The sequence below is a fragment of the Aotus nancymaae genome, unplaced genomic scaffold (genome assembly GCF_030222135.1).
Source record: "Aotus nancymaae isolate 86718 unplaced genomic scaffold, 86718_ANA_hifiasm-v0.15.2.pri h1tg000001l, whole genome shotgun sequence".
NCBI lineage: Eukaryota > Metazoa > Chordata > Mammalia > Primates > Aotidae > Aotus > Aotus nancymaae.
This window is the reverse complement of record NW_026988412.1, coordinates 6143825-6166503: the sequence shown is the minus strand read 5'-3', so window position 1 is coordinate 6166503 and position 22679 is coordinate 6143825. Positions and strand designations below refer to the sequence as shown.

General features: G+C 47.5%; 1 protein-coding gene across 2 annotated transcripts in view; it reads left to right on the top strand.

Moving 5' to 3' along the window:
* Positions 1-22679, top strand: part of SLC24A3 (solute carrier family 24 member 3) — a 508872-nt gene that overhangs the window by 363423 nt on the left and 122770 nt on the right. For both annotated transcript variants that reach the window (XM_064375974.1, XM_064375943.1), the window contains exons 4-6: positions 2384-2458; positions 7604-7688; positions 8070-8173. In XM_064375974.1, the coding sequence (XP_064232044.1) occupies positions 2384-2458; positions 7604-7688; positions 8070-8173 (264 nt within the window). The remainder of the gene's footprint in view (positions 1-2383; positions 2459-7603; positions 7689-8069; positions 8174-22679) is intronic.

Genomic DNA, 22679 nt, shown 5'->3' with positions numbered 1-22679 from the left:
AGGAGAGATCATTTCATGCTTGGGCTACCACAGAAGGCTTCATGAAGGACAGTTGCAAGTGACAGAAATTTAAAACTGCTTAAGTGTAAAAGACCTATTATTGGCTCATGAAATTGGAAAGTCTACTTTGATTTTAGACTGGAGCTGGGGCCAGTCACATGGTGTCATTGGGACCTCTGTGTGTGTGTGCATGTGTGTGTGCACATGCATGCATGTTTATGTGGGTATGCGTGTGTTTGTGTGCACATGCCTGTCCCATCTCTTGGATCGGCTTCTCAGTGTGGGAGCAACATTCTTCACAGGCAAGCTTTCTCTATGTGACAGCTACCTCTAGCAACTCCAGATGTGGGGTATGTTTATATTCATAAAAAGAGGGTGTCCCCAGTTTACAATAGCAAAGACCTGGAACCAACCCAAATGACCATCGATGATAGACTGGACAGGAAAAATGTGGCACATATACACCATGGAATATTATGCAGCCATCAAAAACGATGAGTTCACGTCCTTTGTAGGGACATGGATAAACCTGGAAACCATAATTCTCAGCCAACTGACACAAGAACACAAAATCAAACATCGCATGTTCTCACTCATAGACGGGTATTGAACAATGGGAACACATGGACACAGGGAGAGGAGCACTATACACTGGGGTCTGTTGGGGGGAGTTGGGGGGACAGTGGGGGGTGGGGAGTTGGGGAGAGATAGCATGGGGAGAAATGCCACATGTAGGTGAAGGGGAGGAAGGCAGCAAATCACACTGCCATGTATGCACCTATGCAACAACCTTGCATGTTTTTCACATGTACCCCAAAACCTAAAATGCAATATAATAAATAAATAAATAAATAAATAATAAAAAAAATTAAAAAAGAGGGTGTCTCTCCCTCAGCTCCTCCATTTATCTCTGCTTGGCCCCTTACAGACCTATCGCCGATTCTCCACTGTGTGACAGGGCATAGGTGTCCTACAGCTATCCTGGGTCATGTGTCTGTGCCCTGTGTGAGGAGGAAGGGATGTAGGACTCCCATCCTGAGGAGCACTTCTCAAAAGGAAAAGATAGTGGGAGGTCAGTAAATGAAAGCAATGTCACTGCTGAGGACGCTGGAACTTGAACCACACCTATTAGATGCTTTGAGAAGCGAGTAACTGAGACATTCTAAATCAAACTGACCTCAACAATGCTCATAGTATGTTATGAAGTCAAGAGGTGGGGTGGGCACTTGACCCAGGACTCGGTGATGTTATCAAGGGCTTAGTTTTTTTCTGACTCAGGGTCAACTTCCTCTCAAGTCAGATTCCTTCAATGTGATGCCAATGGCAATAAGGGCTCACAGCTTCCTTGTCCATTACCAGAAATAGAGGGTGAGAAATGGCTCCCTTTGGCAAGGACTAAAAGCCCTTCTTGCTCCCTAATTGGGCCAGCCTAGCTCACGTGCTCACCTCTGAACCAATAGCCACAGCTAAGGAATTCTACATCCCGACTGGCCAATCAGCATCCACTCCTAGAGAAAAGGATAGGGTCACCTTCCACATGGGGCATGGTGGGTATTTGGACAAAACTGGGGTCTCCTTAGGAAAGAGTGGGAGAAGGATGCTGAGCAGTCAATCGACACTGGAATCCTAGTAAGATTTTATTAGAGAAGAAACATGGGGTTGGACACAGTGGAGAGGCAATTTCTGGACAGAAGGTAGAATTCCAGGGGATACCCTGGTCATAGCTGACCAAGATGCAGAAGCAAGTTTGCAAAGCTGTCCTGCAGGGATCGGGTGAGTAAGCAGGTTCAGTTGGAAGTGTTCGTCTATTTACTCCCTCATTTCACATACCTTTATGGAGCACCGACTATATACCAGGCCCTGTGCTGACTGCTAGGGTTATGGCAGTAATTATATGAAATCAATTATATGACATATCCTCATGAACTTCTGGTGGAGGAGACAGACAATAGATGAATTAATTTAACATGTAATATATCAGGAAAACCCAAACAGATAAATGAAATAGAGAGAAGTGGGAGTGGGGGAGAGAGGCTGCCATTTGAGCAGGAGCCTGAAGGGTGTGATGGAGTGAGCCAGTGGGCTGTCTGGGGGGAGAGTGTTCTGGGCAGAGGGAAGAACAAATGCAAAGGCCCTGAGACAGGAATCTGTGACATGTTTTGTGGAAAAGGAGGTGGGCAAAAGGAGAGTGGCAGACGATAACGTCAGAGAGGAATCTGGGACCGGGTCACAGAGCGGTGTTGTGGGCATTGCAAAGATTTGGTATTTAAGATGGTGAATTCATGACAACAGAAGACATTATCGAAGCAGACAGTGGCTGGACCCTTACCTTTCTGACTCTGCCTCACTCTAAATTTAACCCCTTTTATCTCCTCTCTTCCAGGCCATCTACATGTTCTATGCGCTGGCCATTGTATGTGATGACTTCTTCGTCCCTTCCTTGGAAAAGATCTGTGAGGTACGTGCCTCATTTCTCAGTATGTGTGAGCCAGACCGGGGACAGGACCTGTGCCCTGTACTGTTCCCGCCTCCTCACCAAGGTCCTCGGGAGCCCCCGCATGCCAGCTGCGGTGGGAACACCAGGCATCAGCATGTTTGAGAGTGATGGGCAATATGAGCACAAAAGTGCCATCAGTCCACTGAGCATTTCATGACAGCAATCAATAATCAGACTTAAACCCACAGGACCAACCTCCCCAACTCCATTTAGACCTAACTGATGGTGCTATTTGCATTTTCCTTCCCCGCTTTCTTTTCCTTTTAAACTCACTATTCCTTTCTGTTACCTCCTCCACCTCTCTCTCCTGCGTTTCCTTCTGCCTCCATAACTCTCCTTTGATGATTCGTGGGGTCCTCACAGGATTAAAAACCTCCAACCGCATACCTCTGCCACGCTTCCTCTCTCTGTATATGTACAGAAATGCTCCAAGCGGAAGCGCTGAGATGAAAGAATTGGCCACAGAGATCAGAAAAGTGTCCCTGTCAGAAATCATCACTGTGAATGCCAGGCTGAACAGCAAGTTAAACCCCTTTCATCAGAAAGTATTCAGCAGATCTAGAACTCTTTCATTCTCTTGCCTCTTTTATCTCTTTGTCTGTTTGCAAATGTAGTTTCCTTTATCTGAAAGCTTTCCATTTGATTGATTTATTTATTTATAAATTCAGAATCCTCCTTTCCAGAAGTCATCTCCCCCAGACACATCTCCTGTCCAGAACTTGGTTTCTTTATGCTAATAGTTCTCCAACCTGGTTGTGTCTTCCCTTTCCTTCTCTCTCCCCCAAGTACCTGACCCAGTAGGTCTTGGGAGAGTGGGAGGGGAAGAACTTGCATTTCTAATAAGTTTTCGGGCAATGCTGAGGATGCTGCGTGGTCCAGGAACCACAAACATAGAGAACCACATACCCTAAGCAGTTTCTTCTGCATCCTGGAAGTTAGTGTTTGATACTTAAATAAATAAAAAGCGTCCCACAATAACAATATTTAGAGAGGCCACAGGAGGGGTTCCTTCCATGGTGGCACAGAATAAATGAGGGTGCATCTGAAATGCACAGTGGGCAGGTGCGGAAGCCCTTTGTCTGAGGAATTCCACCGGGGAGTGAGGCCACCTGACGTTGAAGGGGAGGAGGTGTTCCTCACCTGTAACTGGAGTCCTTTGTGATCTCTGAAATACCACCATTCGGTTGTTTACTCTTCATGCAGAGCAAAACAACTCTCTCTCTCTTTCCCATGCAACTTTTTTGGTATGAATATCAAAATTACGTTCTGGAAATGTCAGTACACTTGTCAGCACGTGTTCTACTCAGTTGAGGAAATCCACAGAACCTGTGAATACCCGCGCCCTTGTAGGGGGAGGCAATGGAAGAGCCTGAAAATGGCAGAAAAAGAGGGCAGAGGTGACTCTTTTTTTTCTTTTGAGATGGATTCTTGCTCTGTTGCCCAGGCTGGAGTGCAGTGGCACTATCTCAGCTCACTGCAACCTCTGCCTCCTGGGTTCAAGCAATTCTCCTGCCTCAGCTTCCCAAGTAGCTGGGACTACAGGTGCCCACCACCATGCCCAGCTAATGTTTTGTATTTTTGTAGAGACGGGGTTTCACCATGTTGCCCAGGTAGGTCGCGAACTCCTGAGCTCAGGCAATCTGTCCGCCTTGACCTCCCAAAGTGCTAGGATTACAGGTGTGAGCCACCACGCCCAGCCAGGGGCCAGTCTTTTAACAAAAAAATTATAAAAGAAGGAAAAGGAAAGAAATGTTTAATGAGTGGGTACTATTTTACTATATCCCTGATATGGTTCAGTCGCTAAGCAATGTGGTGTGACTATGTCTACTTGTCTTTAATCATCTCAAGAATTCCGCCAGGTGACTAATATTATCCCCTCTTTACAAACAAGGAAACCAGAGCTTAGCGATGTTGAGCAACTTGCCCTGGGTCAAGGGATAGAGTCACTATTTGAGCCCAAATCAGCCTAAGTTCCAAGTCTTCAGACTTTTTGCTACTCCACTATCCAGAGACCAGCCTGGACCAGGTCATGGTGTCGTTAGAACTGGCTGCACTGCCCCGAACCCCAGCCATACCGGAGGAGTGGGCACAGAAGAGCAACCACCCTTGCCCGGGCTCTCCCTGCTCCCACCCGGAGTCTGGTCTTATAAGCAAGATTCGTATAAAAAGACAGGGTGCCCTGTGCCTGTCTCCTATAAAGACAATGTTGGCTCCATGGGCCTTAAACAACCTTAATTGCTGGGGAAACGTTATGTCTGTGAATAGTGGGTGGGCTGAGGTCAGAGTTTACATATATTTAGAGATCCTGACATGTTTACATCTTCTAAGAGACGTGGGATCAATTCTCCCTGGAGTTACACTTTCTCAAGGATGAGAGGATCATGGCATGGGTCCACCGGCAGCGGCCTCCTGGGCTTCTCCACCCCAGACTCTGTTTACTGCCTGTGCTTTCCCTAATCACGTTTTAGTGATTTGATATTGTGTATTTCACGGTTGCTTGTAGACTAAAACTGGGAGTGGGGCAGAAAAACAGAAGGATGCTGTTTCCAGCTTTTGTGAAAGATGAGTGAGGAGAGAAATCCACACTGTTCAACAAATCACTGCTTGGAGGTCAGGGCAGATTCTCACTCAGCCTCAAATACTTGAAAGTTCAACGCAGAAAAAGTGTGGGGTTCGGGAAAAGGAAAAGAAAATGGGAGAAAGAGAAGGAGATAAAGGCGATGATCCAGGAGCTGAAACCAGGGTCCGGCCCTGGTGCTTGCAAAGCATCTGCTCCAAGCGAGCCCTTCCCCCTATCTGGACCTCACTTTCTCCTTGTGTGAAATCATAGCCCCTAGATTTTCAACAGCCAAGAGATAGCATTGCAGGACATGCAGAGAGGGTCTCCAGAGTTTAGAGAAGTCCTATAGGCCACGGTAGACAGACTCGGCTGCACTGAGGGCAGGAAAGGAGAGAGGCATTCCAAGAAGAGGAGTAACGTGAACCAAAGCTCAGAGAGGGGACGGACCTTTCATCCCCAAAGACCATGAGGCAGCAGCCCTGGGCCAAGCAGAGGATCTTCTAGGGAAGATGAGGTTGGATGGGGAGGGTGGGAGGATTTGGGACCCATGTGGAGGCTTCCTGGACAGCAGTGGGACGTTTGAGCAGCGGAGGATGTGACAATAGGTCTGGAACACTCCTTACCCCTCTGACATTAGCACTAAGCTGGCTCTGCCTGGATCAAACTCTGTGCCAGGGGCTGGGAGAGACTAGTTCACACACAGCATGTCCCATGCCATCCCAGCGCTCTTAGCTGCAGAGCAGCTCCAGGGTAATATCCACAGGGGGCTGGAGGAAGTGGCGGGGAATTAGCAAGTGCAGAAGTGCAGAGAGAGAGTGGGGGAAGGAGAGATTGATGCTGCGAAGGATAGAGTTGGGAAGAGATCAGGAAAGGGCTTGTGCCAGGGGCAGGATTAGAGCAGCCCTTAGAGGGAAGGTGTCAGTGGCCAAGTATTTCGAGGTAGCGCATTTGGTTCTTACCAAAGTCTGAGCCACAGAACCGAGACAGGGAGAACAGGGACCTGCACAGCATGCGGGGAGCCCTGCCTGCCAGGCTGGGCTTTAGGAATCATTCAAAGCTCTGGAGGGAGCCGGGGAGGGCTTTTGAGGGCTCTGTCATGGTAGATAGGAGTCCAGAGGCAAGAAGACCAGAGTCCTGTGAGATGTTGCCAGGGCTGTGAGTGGGGGATGATGGAGGGGTGTAAGAAGATACTGAGGAAGAAACAAACTGGCTGGCAGAAGGAGCGAGGGGAACTGGACGTGAACCCAAGGTCTGCACACACAACTAACACCCCAGCAGGACAGAACCACAGCAACGCACGGCTCCCACCTCCTGGCGGGTCTTGGCAAACCACACGGGGAGCTGCATGCTGTGGGTCAGGCTACCTCGCTCACAGACTCTTAGCTCCGTGGAACAGGACTGCTTGGGGACCTCTCACAGCCACACCTTGTAACTTTGCGGTATCCGCGCCTCCATCTTAGGGTCTGCTCAGCATCCCATGTGAAGCTTAGCTGTCCAGCTGACAGCGAAGGGACCCAGGATCCTAGATCAAAATCCTCAATTAGGGCTCCTCCTGCAGTCAACTGTGGGTCAGTCAGTGGAGGCCAGTGACCTACACCAGGGCCACACTGCCCCTCTATGGCTGAGCAAGGAAGTGCAGCTGTTGGTGCCACTGGAAAGAGGAAGATGTCACTCAAGTTTGGCATCTCTTAACTGGACTGCCAGGAGGGAACTGGCTACTCAGTGGCAACTGGCAGCATTTCTGGGTCATGACTGAATGCAGAAACGCAAAACCTGCTAACCAGCCTCTAATGTATAATTGCCTTGTCTTCTTCCAAATCACCTTTTGGTTTAACAAACAGGGTAACCTGGCTGATGCCTCAAGCCCCCACTCCCACTCTCCTATCCCAGGGTTTCCAGATTGCCTCAAGGAAGAGGAGTGGATTTCAGGAGCGTGATTCCCACACCCACACCCCCACATGCCTCCATAACCTCCTAAAGACTCACAAACTGGTTATCACGAGCCTCATTTAGCCTGAGATCATCATAGTATTGCAAAAATCAGGAAGTTCTGCATAAAAGTCTGGATTATCGGCATCTCTTAAAAATCAGAAAATCTGCCACACTGAGGGAACTGGGTAATGCTGCCCATAGAAAAGAGGTGAATGCCTCCAACATGCCTCACACCTACCGCCTGCTGTGGCCTCCCATGGCCCACTCCACTCCCGGTGTCATCTGCACAGACCATGGGGGAATTGGGTTGAAGACCCCTAGATCTTCCAAAGAGGCTTTAGCTCGTAAGGACATGCAGTTCCCTCCCCAATCCTGCCCCTTGAGGAGAACATTGAGAGGAGCTTTGGGTCAGCAGAGGTACAGCAGTGGCTGGGCTCTGTGAGAAGGAGAAGGAGGCTGAGGGGTACTAGGCACGAGCCCCAGGTCCCATCGGTCCTGCTCTCACTGAAGCCCCAGCCTTTGCTTCGCAGGACTTGGATTCTTGGGTGTCATGGTCACCTCTCCTCCCAGGTGGAATCCCAACTCACCTGTGCTTTGTCTTTGCTCCTCTGTAGCGCCTGCACCTCAGTGAAGATGTGGCTGGGGCCACATTCATGGCGGCGGGCAGTTCGGCCCCAGAGCTGTTCACATCGGTCATAGGTAGGTGACAGCCTGAGGGACATCTCAGCCCTTCACTGTCTGAAGGAAAAGGGCTCTGGGAACAGATGGCTCCAGACCAAGATTGTCTGCCATTCACAGGCAATGATAAGTCAGGGGCCTCAATGAGTACAGCATCAGCCTCCCATCTGCTGTTGTTTTATTTAAGTGATGCTTTTACTGTTCATGAACTTGTCCCAGCCCCTGAGCCCACCACGCTCCTGTGCAGCAGTGATCCCTCTGTGGATTAGAAAGCTCTCTCCACCCCTCAGCTGTTTCCTGTAGATTCTGAGAACAATGTAATGCTTATGAGAGGTCCCCCACACCCACCTTGGAGTGCAACAGGGCCACAACAGCCAGGCTGATGTGGGGTCTGTGTTTCAGGGGTCTTCATCACCAAAGGCGACGTGGGAGTTGGCACCATCGTGGGCTCAGCGGTATTCAACATCCTGTGCATCATTGGTGTCTGCGGGCTCTTTGCTGGGCAGGTAAGACTGGCGGCTTCTTTGTGATGGCAAAATGTGACATCTGGGAAAAAGGAGGCATGGAGTTTAGGCAGGGACTGCCTTGCTGGAACACAACTTGCATCTGGGCCCAGTGGTTTGGGCAGCAGTGATTTGGGACCTCACATCCCAGGAGGCTGGCCCAGCTGGAAGTGGAAACTGGTAATCCACCAGTACTTGGTCTCCATGTTAATGGAATGCAGAATGCTCAGGTCCACATAAACAATTAACCAACCTGAAAGATGTGGGTTACAATCTGAAGGGTGCCATACTCATTTTGGTGTTACTGATCTGAACTAGAATGGTTTAATTCAATTTTAGGTATGATTTTCTCCCAGTGGAAATAGAATACATGAGAATCTGCCACACGAAATGCGCGGTCATCATGGTTTAGGACACAGCCTAACCTTTTTTGACCTTGTTAGAGCATTTCATTTCTCTGTTTGTTATAGCGTGCCTTTGGGGTCATTCATGAAGGGCTTTGCAAGCCTGCAGCTTACCTATGGAGATGATGCCACTTCCAGGGAGTGTCCTGGGGTCTGTGTCCTTTACGAATGCCGGTGTATGCTTTGGAAAGTCTGGGGTAGGTGCTCGGGAGCCACTGCATGGGTGGCCACGGGCAGCAGAGCCTGCAGGACACTACAGCAGTGCCTGGATGCTTGTTTGTTTGCAGGGTTTGTAACTGTTTTGCAAACTCTGATATCCTAATTTTTTTCTAAGAAATTTTACTCAGAAACAACACAACCCTGAGATCTCTGCCCAAATGCTCACAACTTTGTGTATCTTCTAGTACAAGCCACTTCTGAAAGGTCACGGAGGCTACTCCACTTAGAATGTCAAGGAACCTGTAGATCCTAATCACTCCATCAGCAGCCTTGATATGAACAGTGCACTGTTCTACTAGAAGCAGCTGATTGGGTCAGGAGGCTAAGGAGAGCCCCAGGGCAGCCTTCTCCACATGCTTCGCCAGGCCCTTCATCTCACAGCAGTGGCAAGGGGCACCCCATGCTGCCCATTCCGCTGACGCAGACTCGAGGGTCTCCATGCAGGATACCCCTGGTGCACCATTGCATTCTCCACTGCCCATTTTAACTCCCATCATCTTCATGCCCATTGATTTGTCTGGATTGCCTGGTGTGTCAGTCGCTTTCAGGTGACATGCAGAAGGGCATCTGGATCTCATCAGGAGTCAGCTCCAGGGCCTACAGGTGGATGGGTTCCTTCTATCAGGAGAAGGGACTCCCAGTACATGGTGACTGAGCACTGCTCAGCTCCATAGACTAAATACTTTCCCTCTTCTCATCCTTTCTGTCAATGAGCTCATGTCTTAGATTTTGTGAACCCACAATATGTGCTTTTTAAATCTCCCATAAATGCAGTTCGTATTTTGTTTAAATGAGTCTCTGCCTTTGCCTTTGGTGCTATTGGCATTTCCCTGGCTCTCCTTTGCCTTGGACACCTGCTCGCGGCCCTCCAGAGATGAACAGTCGCACCCAGCAGAAGAGTCTGTTGCTGTGAGCACTCCCCTAATTAGCATTGTCACCATCAGCAGTATGGTTATTAGTCTGGCTGTTATTAGTGTTGTCATTAGTTCATTAGTCATTTGTACCTGAAGCTTGATTCAAAAGCAAGCCCAAAGGGAGAGAGATAATGTAGAGAAATGAAACAAATGACTGGGGAGCATCTAGTCGGTGCCTCACAACTAATTACTTATGAAATGGCTTGGATGCATGTGTGGCTCATCACTCATTAGCAACGCGGTTCATCCCAGCTTGGCTGGAACACCTGCATCAAAGGCAGAGGGCTCCCTGAACTCCAGTAATGCTGGTGTCTGTCCCTTGACTCCCTCCAGAAGGTTTTTGCTGGCTCAGCTTACAACCCCACATAACCTTGGACAGAAGCAACAACCATGACTGCTGGGAGAAGCAGTCCACACGGTGACTCTGGATGCCAACCTTTCCTTCTGCCTCTCCTGTCCTGGGCCCACTTGGATATTTTCAAGGCCATCCAGCTCAGGGATTCTTCAAGTCTTTGCAGAGGAAGCAAAATTAGGTTTTAGAAAGAACATGGGCTGGAGAATCAGACGGGTCTAGGTTTGAATCCTGATTCTGCCATTTTCTTGCTGTGGGACCTTGGAGAAGTTACTTATGTTCTTAAAGCCTCATTTTTCTCATCTGTAGAGTGGGTACAAGCACGTCTACTTCCTAGTGTTGCCATCAGGAAGAACCATAGCATTTCAGCATTACTAGCACCTGCTCTACATGGTAAGTCAGTCTCAGTTAGACACCATTATCAATGCTCAGAATACACACCCCTGGGTTCTCACCTCCAGATTCCACCTACGTCACTGTGATAATTTGACCAACCGGTTGATGGAGATTATCTAACAGTCAAGGGTGTCCATCTCTTGATTAACAGACACAGGATACTCAGTGGGAAGGGAAGGGATAGTCAGGGAGAAGGTCTTCTAAATGGAAATCAAAATAAGGAGATGTTCATAGAAGAACAATCTCAAAGGACTGGTACTTACTTCTGTGCTGTCTATCAGTGGGAGGAAGAAAAGAAGAAACGGCAGCTTCCCAGCCTCATGTAAGGAGAAGCCCTCCCAGGCGGTGGAGTTGGGGCAGTGGAATGTTACGGCAAAGGCTGGATATTGGGAATTGAAGCGATTAATAAATCCAATCATGGGTCTCACTTAACGTTTTATTTATGTTGATCTGCACTTTCATTTGGCTGAGAGAATTACCAGCGAGTACCCGTGGGCCTCCCTCTACGAGTTTCAGCATGGAGGGCTGCACATGACCAAGTCTGTTATCCATCTGAAATTAAAGTAATTAAGCTATAGGGTTTGAGTTCCTGTCTCAATTAGGGTTTTGATGAATTCAGTGTAATTAAATGTGTGCTGTATTTGCAGTTTGCAAACAGAGCCCTCGCTTCGGTGTTCGCCTAAGGTGCTTTGGGGAGTTTTATGGGACAAAAAGGAAATTGCTTCTTAGAAAGTGGCTTATAGAGAGGTTCTTGGCATCACTGCAAGACATTTACAAGGCTGTGGTCCTACAAGTTTCCTTTATTTATAAACAAAGAATAATAACAACAAAGAGAAAACACTGAGCTCTTGATGCAACATACTAATGTAACTTGCACATTGTGTTGAAAGGACTTCATGCCAATTTTGTAAAACAATGTACTTACAAATTTAAATCTGCTGTTCAGAGCATGTTAAGATTTAAATGCATAACCACAAACAGAAATTATGCCGCTTAACTGCATCCCAGGTTAGGACTTTCACGTTCAGGTTATTACAGGTCGGCAGATGGCTCCAGTTTATAATGGAGAGCTCCAGCATCAGCTCTACCGGCATCCTCAGAATGTGCCTGATGTTCTTTGGCAAGGCCCATCTCAACCTGGCTGGGTTTGCCTTTCTTCAGATAATGCTGGCTGGATTAAACAAACCCTAGCAGCACCCAGAGGCTGCACCTCTGAATTGAAGTCCGCCTGCATTTGGGTTTCCCCAGGAGACTCTAAGCAAGGACTCAAGTGCAAACAGTTGATTTGAAAGGTGATCCCAGGACGTGCTAGCGGGACAGTGGGGAAGGAAGGCAGGGAAGAGAAAGCAGCAGAGGAAGTGTGTTAGCAAGCCAGGTATCACCGTGGGCAACTGAGATTTAACTCTTCTGTGGGAACTGGAAGACGGTTTAACGGAAGAGCCGCCAAGTTATCTCATGTAAGGAGGCAGGGGGGCTGGAGTATTTATTTATCCACCAACTTCCATCATTCATTGGTGAAAGACTGCTCTTAAGGGACATTAATTCCCCACCATTCCAGCTTGCTAGTCTCAGGCAGAGGGGACTTTGGGGCCCAGGGGAAATCCCCAGGCAAAGAGATCTAGGGGCAACAGTTGAAAGGACCTGAAAAGGTAAATGTGGGGAAATATGAGTGAACCCATAATGCATTTGCTACGAACTCAAGACAGAGGCTTTAAAACAATTCACTTGCTGGGTCTCATCTTCATCTCCCTTAGATGAAACACAAGCTTTACTACTAGGCAGACTGTAAAGAGTGCAGGGCCAAGACATCTTGCATTTAAAGAATTTCCTCTCATGTTAAAAATAACAGCTACTGTTTATTAAGCTTCTCCAACATTCAGGCACCACACTCGATTCTATATAAATATTTGCAGAAATACACCCGCTGAGTTTTAAGATAGTATCATCCTTCTTCACAGGCAAGGAAATAAACAGATACTGGGGGATTCAGTATCCCCCAGATGGCAAAGGGTCTATCATGCGGTGGTTAAGACTGAAGTTGAGCTCACATCAGTTGGTTATAAAATCCAGGGTAGATGATGTGTTGGGTTTTGTCTCTTTCCAAATATGGAATCTGTGATTTTAAAATCTGCAGATGTTAGCATTACATTCTTGTGCTTAGCCTTGGATTTCATGTGTTCCTGGGAAGTTTGGGGTGTAGGATCTGGGGTCAATGCAAATAAAACAGGCACGTCAGCAAAATGATGGTAGCCCATGATTAACAATGACAGTATTAGGTAGGTGTCATTACTTGCAATGGCAAAAACCACAATTACTTTTGCACCAACCTAGTATTATACTTAGCTCAAACAGTGTGCAGCTAGAAGCTTCTCTTATACTCAGATGGCATCTCCCACAGCTGGGCTTTTGCTTCCACCACAGATGGAGGACTCAGGCTGATAAACACAACGGGAGACCCACAGACTGCCCCAGCTTACCCCATATACCTTGATTCCGAGCTTGTTTCCCAGACAAAACCCTACACTTTATCTACCCTGTTCCAATCCTAAGACACATCCAGATTCCCCAAGAAGCTGGGGATGGAGGACAGGGGAGGCTGAAAACCACACATCAGCAGTTTTGCCAAACCTAAAAATAGGGGCTGGAAACCTAACAGCCACTCCAGGGAGGGAGATGAAACTGCAAGGAAGAAAACGAGTGATCTGTCAAGAAACCAAGGGGACAGGTGCAGGAGAAGGCCTCACCCAGGAGGCAGGGTGCTGCATTACAGGATCCTGTGAGTACCAGAGAGCAGAATGTGTGGTGCAGGAGTGGACCAAGGCCAAGGTCAGGTCCGGCTGGGGCAGCCACTGAATTCCATCACACCCAGTAAAACTGGGTTTCTCCCAGCATCTTCTGCAAGCTGTGGCATCAGGAGGCAGGTCCCTGTTAGAAGCAGAGCCCCGGCCCTAGCCTCATGCCAACTGAATCAGAAGAGCAGCTCACCTGCTTCAGCTCCATCTGCAGGCTCAGCTCTACCCACGTCCTAGACCAAGCTTGGCCCTGGATGAAAGGCACCCTCCAGCAGTTGGTCCAGGCAGGGTAGACAGGCTTCCTAAGGCCCCAGTCCTATGACTGACCGTCTGCCTGAGACTCTCCCACACTGTCGCCTCATAATTTCTTTTCCCTGGCCATCCCCACCCCCACCCTCTCAAGGCCAGGTCCTGACAGGGCTCCGCACCTCATCTCCCCCGACAGATGCTGTTGGTTCCAGACCCAGAGTTCTACTAAGGCCACCTGCCGGCTATGTGCTGCTGTTTTCATCGCCTCTAAATCTTCATACCAGATCTCTGTGTTAGTTTTGACTTTGGCTCACAAAACTTATTCCTTACTTGTTCTGCTCCTTTGCTATGATCTCCTGAAATCAGATTCATTCTCAGATCCACATCTCGACTAATTCAGAGGCTTTCAGTTTCAGGTAACAGCAACAACAAAAATTCAAACTCTAACTGACTTCTTAAATGAAGGAAATTTATTGGTGTCTCTGAAAAATGCAAAGGAGAGTGGACATCAGGTATGGCTTGATCAGGACCTTCAGCCCCATTGTTGTGATTCGTCTATCTCTAATCTCCTCTGTTTCCTTCCTCAGACTAGTTTTTTTTTTTTTTTTTTTTTTTTTTTTTAATGGCATAAAAGAGCTGTAGCATTTTCAGGTCTCATATACACATACCACATTGCCAGGAAAGAGAAAGAGAATGTCTCCTTGGTCACAACACCTCGTTCCCCACCTCCACGTAGCATCATCAGACAAAACTCCGACTGGGCCAGCTCAGGTCACCTGAGCATCCCTGAACCAATCACTGTGGCAAAGGAACTAGTTACTCAATCTGTTTAGGTTAATCAAGAATCACGCACCATTTCTCCCCTCCCAATAGAGCTAAGAATCTAATCACTTCCACCCCACATACACAGGTTTTGGTTTATTATAAAAAGCAGAGGTAAATGACTTCAGGACAAAGCCTGTGCAATATCACGTGCTGCCTCGATGTCTGCTTTCCCTGCGATGGTGTAACACAAAGGACGAAATGCACACAGGTTCACTCTAGTCTTGGTGTGGACATATGCTCTCACTTCTTTCAGGTAAATAACCCAGGAGTGGGATTACTGGGCTGTGTGCTAAGTATGTTTGTAAGAAACCACCACCAAACAGCTTTGCAAAATGGCCAAACCATTTGTATTTTCACCACCTACATGTGGGATTCCAGGTGCCCCACGTCATCACCAGAACTTAGTATTGTCACTATTGTTTCATTTTGTTTTAATATTAGCCATTCTAGTGAGCACAAATGGTACCTCACTGTGGTCTGAATTTGCATTTCCCTGACGAGTCGTGATGTTGGACATCTTTTAACAGGCGTCTTTGCCACCCTCTTTGGTGAAAGGCGTGTTGAAATCTTTGCCTATTTGTTGATCAGGGGTTTTGTCCTCTTCTTATTCTATTGTCCTGGCAGTCTCTAAATCATCACACTCGACCAAGCACTCCTCTGAGTCCTTCTGTCAAATTTATTTCCAAGGCCGAATCAAAAGTGGGTAGAGCCATTAGAAATGATTTACACTGATTGTAACAATGTTATATTAACTCTGTTGCTTGGATTTGGGTTTGCAAGAGAGGTACTCATAACCAGCACTCTGCAATGGGGTAAAGAAAATGAAGCAATCACTTCCCTTTAGTATGATACACTGGGGTGCATCTGAGATGCATCATTCCAGAAATGGGAAGAGAAAAGCAGGAGCCTCTGGTGCCCAGAGGTGAGCACTCCTTCCATGCAATTTTCACGATGCTCCTTGAAAATGAGTAATTTTCATGTTTCTCTTGAAACTCACTTTCAAGGAGCACCGTGAAAATTACTGGAAGGAATGTTCACCTCCTGAAACTCACTGCCTATATCCTTGGCAAAGACTTTTTTTTTGAGCTGGAGTCTCACTCTGTTGACCAGGCTGGAGTGCAGTGGCGCAATCTCGGCTCACTGCAACCTCCGCCTCCTGGGTTCAAGTAATTCTCCTGCCTCAGCCTCCTGAGTAGCTGGGATTACAGGTGCCTGCCCCCATGTATTTTTAGTAGAGACATGCATAGACTATATAATAATCAAATCTGGGTATTTAGAGTGTCTGTCACCTTAAGTATTTATCATTTCTACATGTTGGGAACATTTCAAGTCCTGTCTTCTAGCTATTTTGAAATAAACAATACATTGTTGTTGTTCATTGTAGTCACCCTTCTCTGCCATCAAATATTACAACTTATTCTTTTTACCCAATTGTATGTTTGTATCCATTAACCAACCTCTCTTCATCTCCCCTCACCCCACACTCTTCCCAGTTGCTGGCATCCATCATTCTACTTTATACCTTCCTGAGATTAAGTTTTTTGGCTCCTGCATGTGAATGAGAACATGCGATATTTATCTTTCTGGGCCTGGCTTACTATCACTGAACATGATGACTTCTAGTTCCAACCATGTTGCTGCAGACGACAGGATTTCATTCTTTGTTATGGCCAAATAGTATTGCCTTGCATGTATATGCCACATTTTTACACATTCATCCATCAGCAGACACTTAGGTTGACTCCATACCTTTGCTATTGTGAACAGAGCTGCAACAAACATGGGAGCGAAGCATATCCCTTCAATATTGAGTTTGCAATCTTAAAATGGAGATGTGAAAGACACAACCAAAGTAAAGTTTGGGGGGTGTTTTTGGGATTCGTCTAATATGACCGAACACTTTTCTGGTCACATTCTTTTTATTCTAGGCCAATCTATTTTTGTGTGTGTGTGAAGTAAGACATCTGTGGCCTCCTGATGCAGCTGCTCTTTCCTGCAGGGGAAATCTAACTCTGCATTTGAATGGAAACCTGGAGCCTGGACCTGAGCCTGAATCTCCAAGTGAGAAAGAAACAAATGCCATTAACCTTTCCAGATGGTGTGCAGACCATCTAGGGCAATGGGCGGGCTCATGTACCACATGTCTGGCTTTGACTGGCAAAGTGAGATTGCGTTGAGGTTGACCGGGGCTCTCCCTCCGCTGACCCAACCAAGGGGGTGACTTACCTTGTGCGTGACAGGGAGGATGAGTTCCTTCTTCCCTTCCTACAGTGGATATGCATGAACTGCGATTCTCTGGGAGACGAGAAAGAATAAAGCACGCTGGCCTCAGTGTGCTTCATCTACTTGTGACTTTTTCCTCACAATGGAATTGTGGCTGCACTTGGGGCATGGAAAATTAGAATTAGGACACTTGGTGAGGTACCAGCAGCTGGGAGACTCAAGGCATGGGTACAGCTGTTAGACGGCATTAAACCCCTGCCCTTCGTCATTTTAAGATCTTGGTCATTATACAGTAAACTTTACTTTTTCCACTCTCTTGCTCTGTCTTTGATTACTGCAACATGCAACTTCTAAGCACGTGTGTCCCTGACTCCCTACAGCATCTTTGTGCTTGACTCTTTTCTTAAAATAAATAAAAATTTAAATATATATATATACACACACATACATACACACATACTCCAGTTTACTATTTTTATTTTTAATTAAAAACAGTTTTCATATGAATAGCTAATCGTTACTAGGAACTCAGTTGAGTCGATGTGAAATCCTATGCATGAACTCATTTAGCCTTTGTATCAACCCCATGGTGTAGGCTGTGCTTTCTTCATTGTACAGATGAGAAAAACCAGAGAGGGAGGTTGAGAAGCGTACCCCAGGCCACACATCCAGGAATAGCAGAGCTGGGACACAGAACAAAGAGATTTGGTTCCAGAATTTGTTGATTTCTGTGGGGCACACATGAGTCAGTGGAGCAAAACAGGGCAGAGGGACTCCCGTCCTGGGGGTCCTAGAAGAACACGACTCCCAAATGGAGGAGGAGGCCGCCCTAGACTGTCCTGCAGTCCCTCCTGCGCATCTGGAGGACTGTGTGTGTGATGTGTCCTTGGGTCTGTTTTTGGTTTAGAACACCTGATAGTGCTGAGCCCGGCTACCCAGGTGTTCGTCTCTGAGTGGAAAACAAGATGCTGCCTCCTGTCAGACACTGAGACTCTATTCCGAGCTACGTTTATGCATGCCCTCATTATGGAATTTTGCAGGGATTGAAATGTGTGTGGCACTAAATGGAATTTGAGGTCTTGCAGATACCATTTCCTGACACCATTATGCTCTGGGGCTGGGACGCTCTGCAGCACGAAGCACAGGAAGACTCAGCCTCCCTCATCCTGATGCGTTTGTTCAGCCCATTCTGTTCCTGGCATCTACTCTTTTTGGGAAGACTTGATTGTTTCAGGGATGCGGAGGAAAGCTTGAGAGGGGAGCAGCCAGGAGGTTCTTCTGTGACCCACGGAGTCAAAGCTCAGGCATGTCCTTCGTAAATGCGTGCTTTTCTTTTTGGAAACATGTTGGCTTCGGTGTCCTTGGAGGGCCTGACTTGGCTTATGCTACCTGTGTAGGTCCAGGGGCCAGGTTGAAGGCCTGTGGGGCTCTTTCTGAGGGAAGGCCTCAGTGCGTTTGGTACAGAGTTGAGAACCAGGTCAGGGTGGAAAACGTGGCTTTCACCCAAGCGGGGGTTGATCTTCCAGCTCTCCCAGCTTCCCTTCGGCCCCAGCTCTAGCTCCAGACCCTGCCAGCTTGGCCTAGACAAACCCCATGAGGAGGCGCCATTCCTCCCTGGACTCATAAATTCTGCCCAGCAATTAAGCCCAGAACACCTACTATGAGTCATCATACTCATATGAAGGGTTCCGGAGGGCCTCTGAGAGCCCTTTCAAATGCCATCAAAAAAGTCAGCTCTGCAATTTCATATAAACAAACAAGAATATCATGATCAAATATCTCTCCTTAATTTCTATGACAATAAAAGAAGTTTGCACATCTGTCATGTCACATAAATAAAAATGGATTTTAATGAAATGCTACTCTACAAGTTTGAACTGAAGCAAAATGTTTAAAATGTGCAGCTCCAATTCTGGCCCTAGGCAGAGAGAGTAATTGTAAATATTAGTCATATTGTATTATAATACACAAGCACTGAGCTAAGTGGGGTTTTGTGTGCGTGTGCTTTCTTATGAGTCCTGTCACACAGGCTGGAGTGCCGTGGCATAATCATAGCTCACTGCAGCCTCAAACTCCTGGGCTCCTGTGATCCTCCCACCTCAGCCTCCTGAATAGCTAGGACTACATACTTGGCTAATTTTTAAAATGTTTGTGTAGTGATGGGGTCTCCCTATGTTGCTTAGGCTAGTCTCGAACTCCTGGCCTCAAGTGATCCTCCTGCTTCTGCTCCCAAAGTACTGAGATTTCAGTTATGAGTCACTGAGCCTGGCCAAGGCTAAGTTTATATGGTTCTGGAGGCTAACTGCCCACTTTCAAATCTTGGCCTCCCCTCGTCTTGAGTACATGAACTTCAGAAGTTACTTAACCTTGTTGTGCCTAAGTTTTCTCATCTACTAAATGGGAGTAATAATAATATCTACCTAATAGGGTTGTTGTGGTGTTCATATATGTTTATATATGTCAAACACCCGGAAGACCCATTCACCTTCTCCTCTAGCTGTGCCGCCAGCCAAACCCTGGTTTGGGCTGTTGCCCAGCACGGAAGCTTGTCTGGTGGTTGCAGCGGCGGCGGGGGTGGGGGATCTCAACCCACTTTTTTCATGGGGCCCTCTTGCCCAGAGGCTCCAGGTCTGTTTTCAGCCTCTGCAGCTGCGCTCTCAGAAGTCTCCCGTTTCTTTGGCGCCCCAGTCTCCTGGTCTGTCCTAGCCGGCAAGAGCTCAAGGAGTTGGAATTCCCTTTATATGGGGATCCACACTTGGAAAAGGATAGAAAAAGCAACACACCCACAACCTGTGTATCTGCATCTTCCAGCCTTCACTCATGGAGATCACAGACCCAGGGTGAACCCGTGCTTCCCCCGTCTGACTCCTGCCCTGTTGACAAAACCGGGGAAGTCACCAATGCCATTCTGGTTGTTGCATAGAGAACTGAGGTTAGATGTAGCCCTTTCTCAGAATAGTGCTGACACTTGATTCACGTAAGGGCTTCTGGGACTTCAGAAAGTTCCCGGCCATGCTACAAGCTGGTTGTGTGGGTCTGAGAGTCCTGCAAGCCCATCTCTTCAGTCTCTCCATGCATAGCCTCTTGGCTGGCTCTGTTCGGCAGTGCTGGTGTTTCCGGAAAAGAGGGGTATAAGTTAATGTTTGAGACTCCTGTTACTAAGAATAATTGAAATAGTAATAGGAGTAATAGTAGCATTAATTTAAAGTTATTATTATTATCGGCCAGGCGTGGTGGCTCACGCGTGTAATGCCAGCACTTCGGGAGGCCAAGGCAGGTGGATCACCTGAGGTCAAAAGTTCGAGACCAGCCTGGGCAAAGTGGTGAAACCTTGTCTCTACTAAAAATACAAAAATTAGCTGGGTATGGTTGGCAGGCCGGGTTGGTTGGTACAGGCTGGTAGCCTATAATCCCAGCTACTCAGGAGGCTGAGGCAGGAGAATCGCTTGAACCCGGGAGATGGAAGTTGCAATGAGCCGAGATTGCACTGCTGTACTCCAGCCTGGGCAACAAGAGCAAAACTCTGTCTCTAACAAAATAAATAAGTTATTATTATTATTATTATTCCCAACATGTATTGATGGCTCCTGGGCACTACTCTGTGTTCTTTACATACATTATTTTATTTAATCCTCTCTAGAGTCCCCTGCAAAAAGTACTCTCATCGTCCTTGTTTTACAGATGAAAAATCAGAGATGTAGCTCATCAATCTTGGTGCCAATGGATGGCTCGGGAGAGCTTTTGCCCACCTAGTCCACACACAAGCCCCCCTTTTATCTTGCTATAAAGGTATGACTTCAGAAAAAACCATCTACCTTCTCCCTTACCCAGAGAGATGCGTGGACCTCTTTGAAACTTTGAAACAACAGCTTTCAGTTTCACCCTGGTAGGAAATGTCCAATCCAAACTTCCAACCCAGGTCTAGCCAACTCTAGAATCCAAGCTGTACCACACTGTATACTATTATATATTTTCCAAAAGATATATATTATATATCTATCAAAAAAGTCCCCATGCTAAGCATGGCTTGGCTTGAGAACTCCCTCTTCACAAGCATCAAGATCTAAAGGGGTCTCTTATCACATACATGAAATCCCTGCTTATGGCTCTGTGCATAGGAGGCCTTTCCAAACCAGATGGCAAAGGCACAGGAGTCCCTGGCTCTCTCTTGGCAGTAATGAGTCAGCAGGCAGGTGTGTGGGGAGTTGAAAGCCAGCCACATGTCCTGCAAGCACACCCCTCTCTGCTACCACTGGAGGCATCAGCCAGCCGAGGTGAGCTTATCACACCTGCAGCGTGGTTCAGCTGAGCAAGATTGCTTAGGAAGAGCCTGGCACTTGCATGGTGCATGTGGAGCTGAGTTCTAGTAAAACAGGTCAGGGTTTCAGTCTCTCTGGAATTGTCGCCCTCTTTAAAGTCCTGAAATCACACAGCATGGTGCTAGTCATGGAACCAAAGTTCATCTACCAAAGCTCCAAGTGAGATTTAAAAGCAAACAAATCCTTACATGTAATTGAGTCTCTGGCCCTGATTTGACCGGAGTTGGACCTGACTCAGAAATTCCCTGGTGCTGGCTTAACTTTTGTGGGGATTTTGGTCTGGGTAGTCCTGGCCACACCACAGCAGCTACCCACTGAACAGATGCAGCTGTGGGGTCAGGCAGCTCAGCAGGGGGTGATGGCACATGCTGAATTTTGGCATCTTCCACTGTGTGTACCCTTATTTCTCTCCTTTTCCAAAGAAAAGAGCTCCGTGTGGAACGGGGGCTGGCGATGGCTATATCTGAGGTTGTTTGCCTGCTCTTAGTGCTCACGTATCAAGTGGGCCCATCAGAGATGGAATCAATGGACTCCATAAATAGCCCGGAATGACTTCCTATTTGTGATCAAATCCCTCCTGAGTCTGAACACCTGTTTGCCCAGCAGGCTGGCTGTTGTCAAACCATTTGGCAGTTGTTTGAAAGCAGGAAGTCTTTTCTCCATCAGAAGAAGGAAGAGGTTTCCCGTAACTATCAGAGTCTGGGTACACATTTTCCCTTCAGTTCTTTTTTATTGTTATTCCTTAAATTCATTGTTCATTTTGGAACTAAGTGTGCTGGCTATTGCTGGCCTTGGAGCCACAGTATGCACATATGAAAAAAAAAGGCTATGTGTTCCAGGGGTGCCACCTGCAGCTGCCCTGGTGTCCTGGTGCACACCGAGCTGGTGCATATGAGAGCCACTGAGCAATAGTAGCCTCTGCTACCCCTGGGTCTGCACTGAGCCCCATCACTCACATGTATCTGTAAGGACTTCGAAAGAAAGCTCAAGGCTCCCATGCTATTACATCATGAAGGGCAGCACAGGTGTCTGCAGTTCCCAGACAACAGTGCGGTCCAGTCACTTACTCCATCGGAGAGTATCTTCTGAGTGACAGCTCTAGGGCTTGGGGATATGATGGTGATCAAGATAGGAAAGACCCATGCTCTTGAAGTGCTTCTGTGCTAGCAGAGGGAAAGGAGATGATCAGTAAGAAAAAATAAAATCAGCAAGGTAATCTCAGGTAGGAGTGTGAAGAGAGTAAAACAGGGTGACGTCACGGCCTAGTGGAAGTGAGAGGCTGGCATGGGCCACCACAGATGGAAAGGGAACAAAGGCCTCTCTGAGGAGGGAATCGGGCTGAGACCCTAGTGGTATGAAGGTGGAGCCATGTGAAGACCTAGAACATTCCAGGAAGAGTGAACTCCCACTCCAAAGCCATAAGGCAGGAATGGAAGGACTCGGTTAGGGGAGCAGAAAAAAGACCCCTGCTGCTGGAGAGCAGGGTCCTGGGAGAAGCCAGGGGCTAGGCATGGCTGGGCGGAGGGTCTTGGGTCCTTGGTAAGCAGTTTAGCTGCAACTAGGACAATGATTAGGAACTGGCAGTCCTTGAGAGCAGTGAGAAATCACAGAGTGGAAAGGAGTCAGAACCCCAGGTGTTAACCTAGAAGGTGCGCGTAATTCTAAACCAGCTTATTGTCATGGAGCAAGCATCGATAACACGACCCAAGTGTGGGCCTCCACCAGAGCCCTGGATGCCTTTGGGTGTTAGCTCAAATCCCCCCACCCAACCACTGCAGGCTCTGAGGAATTTCCACCATCACCCTCTGCCTACCCT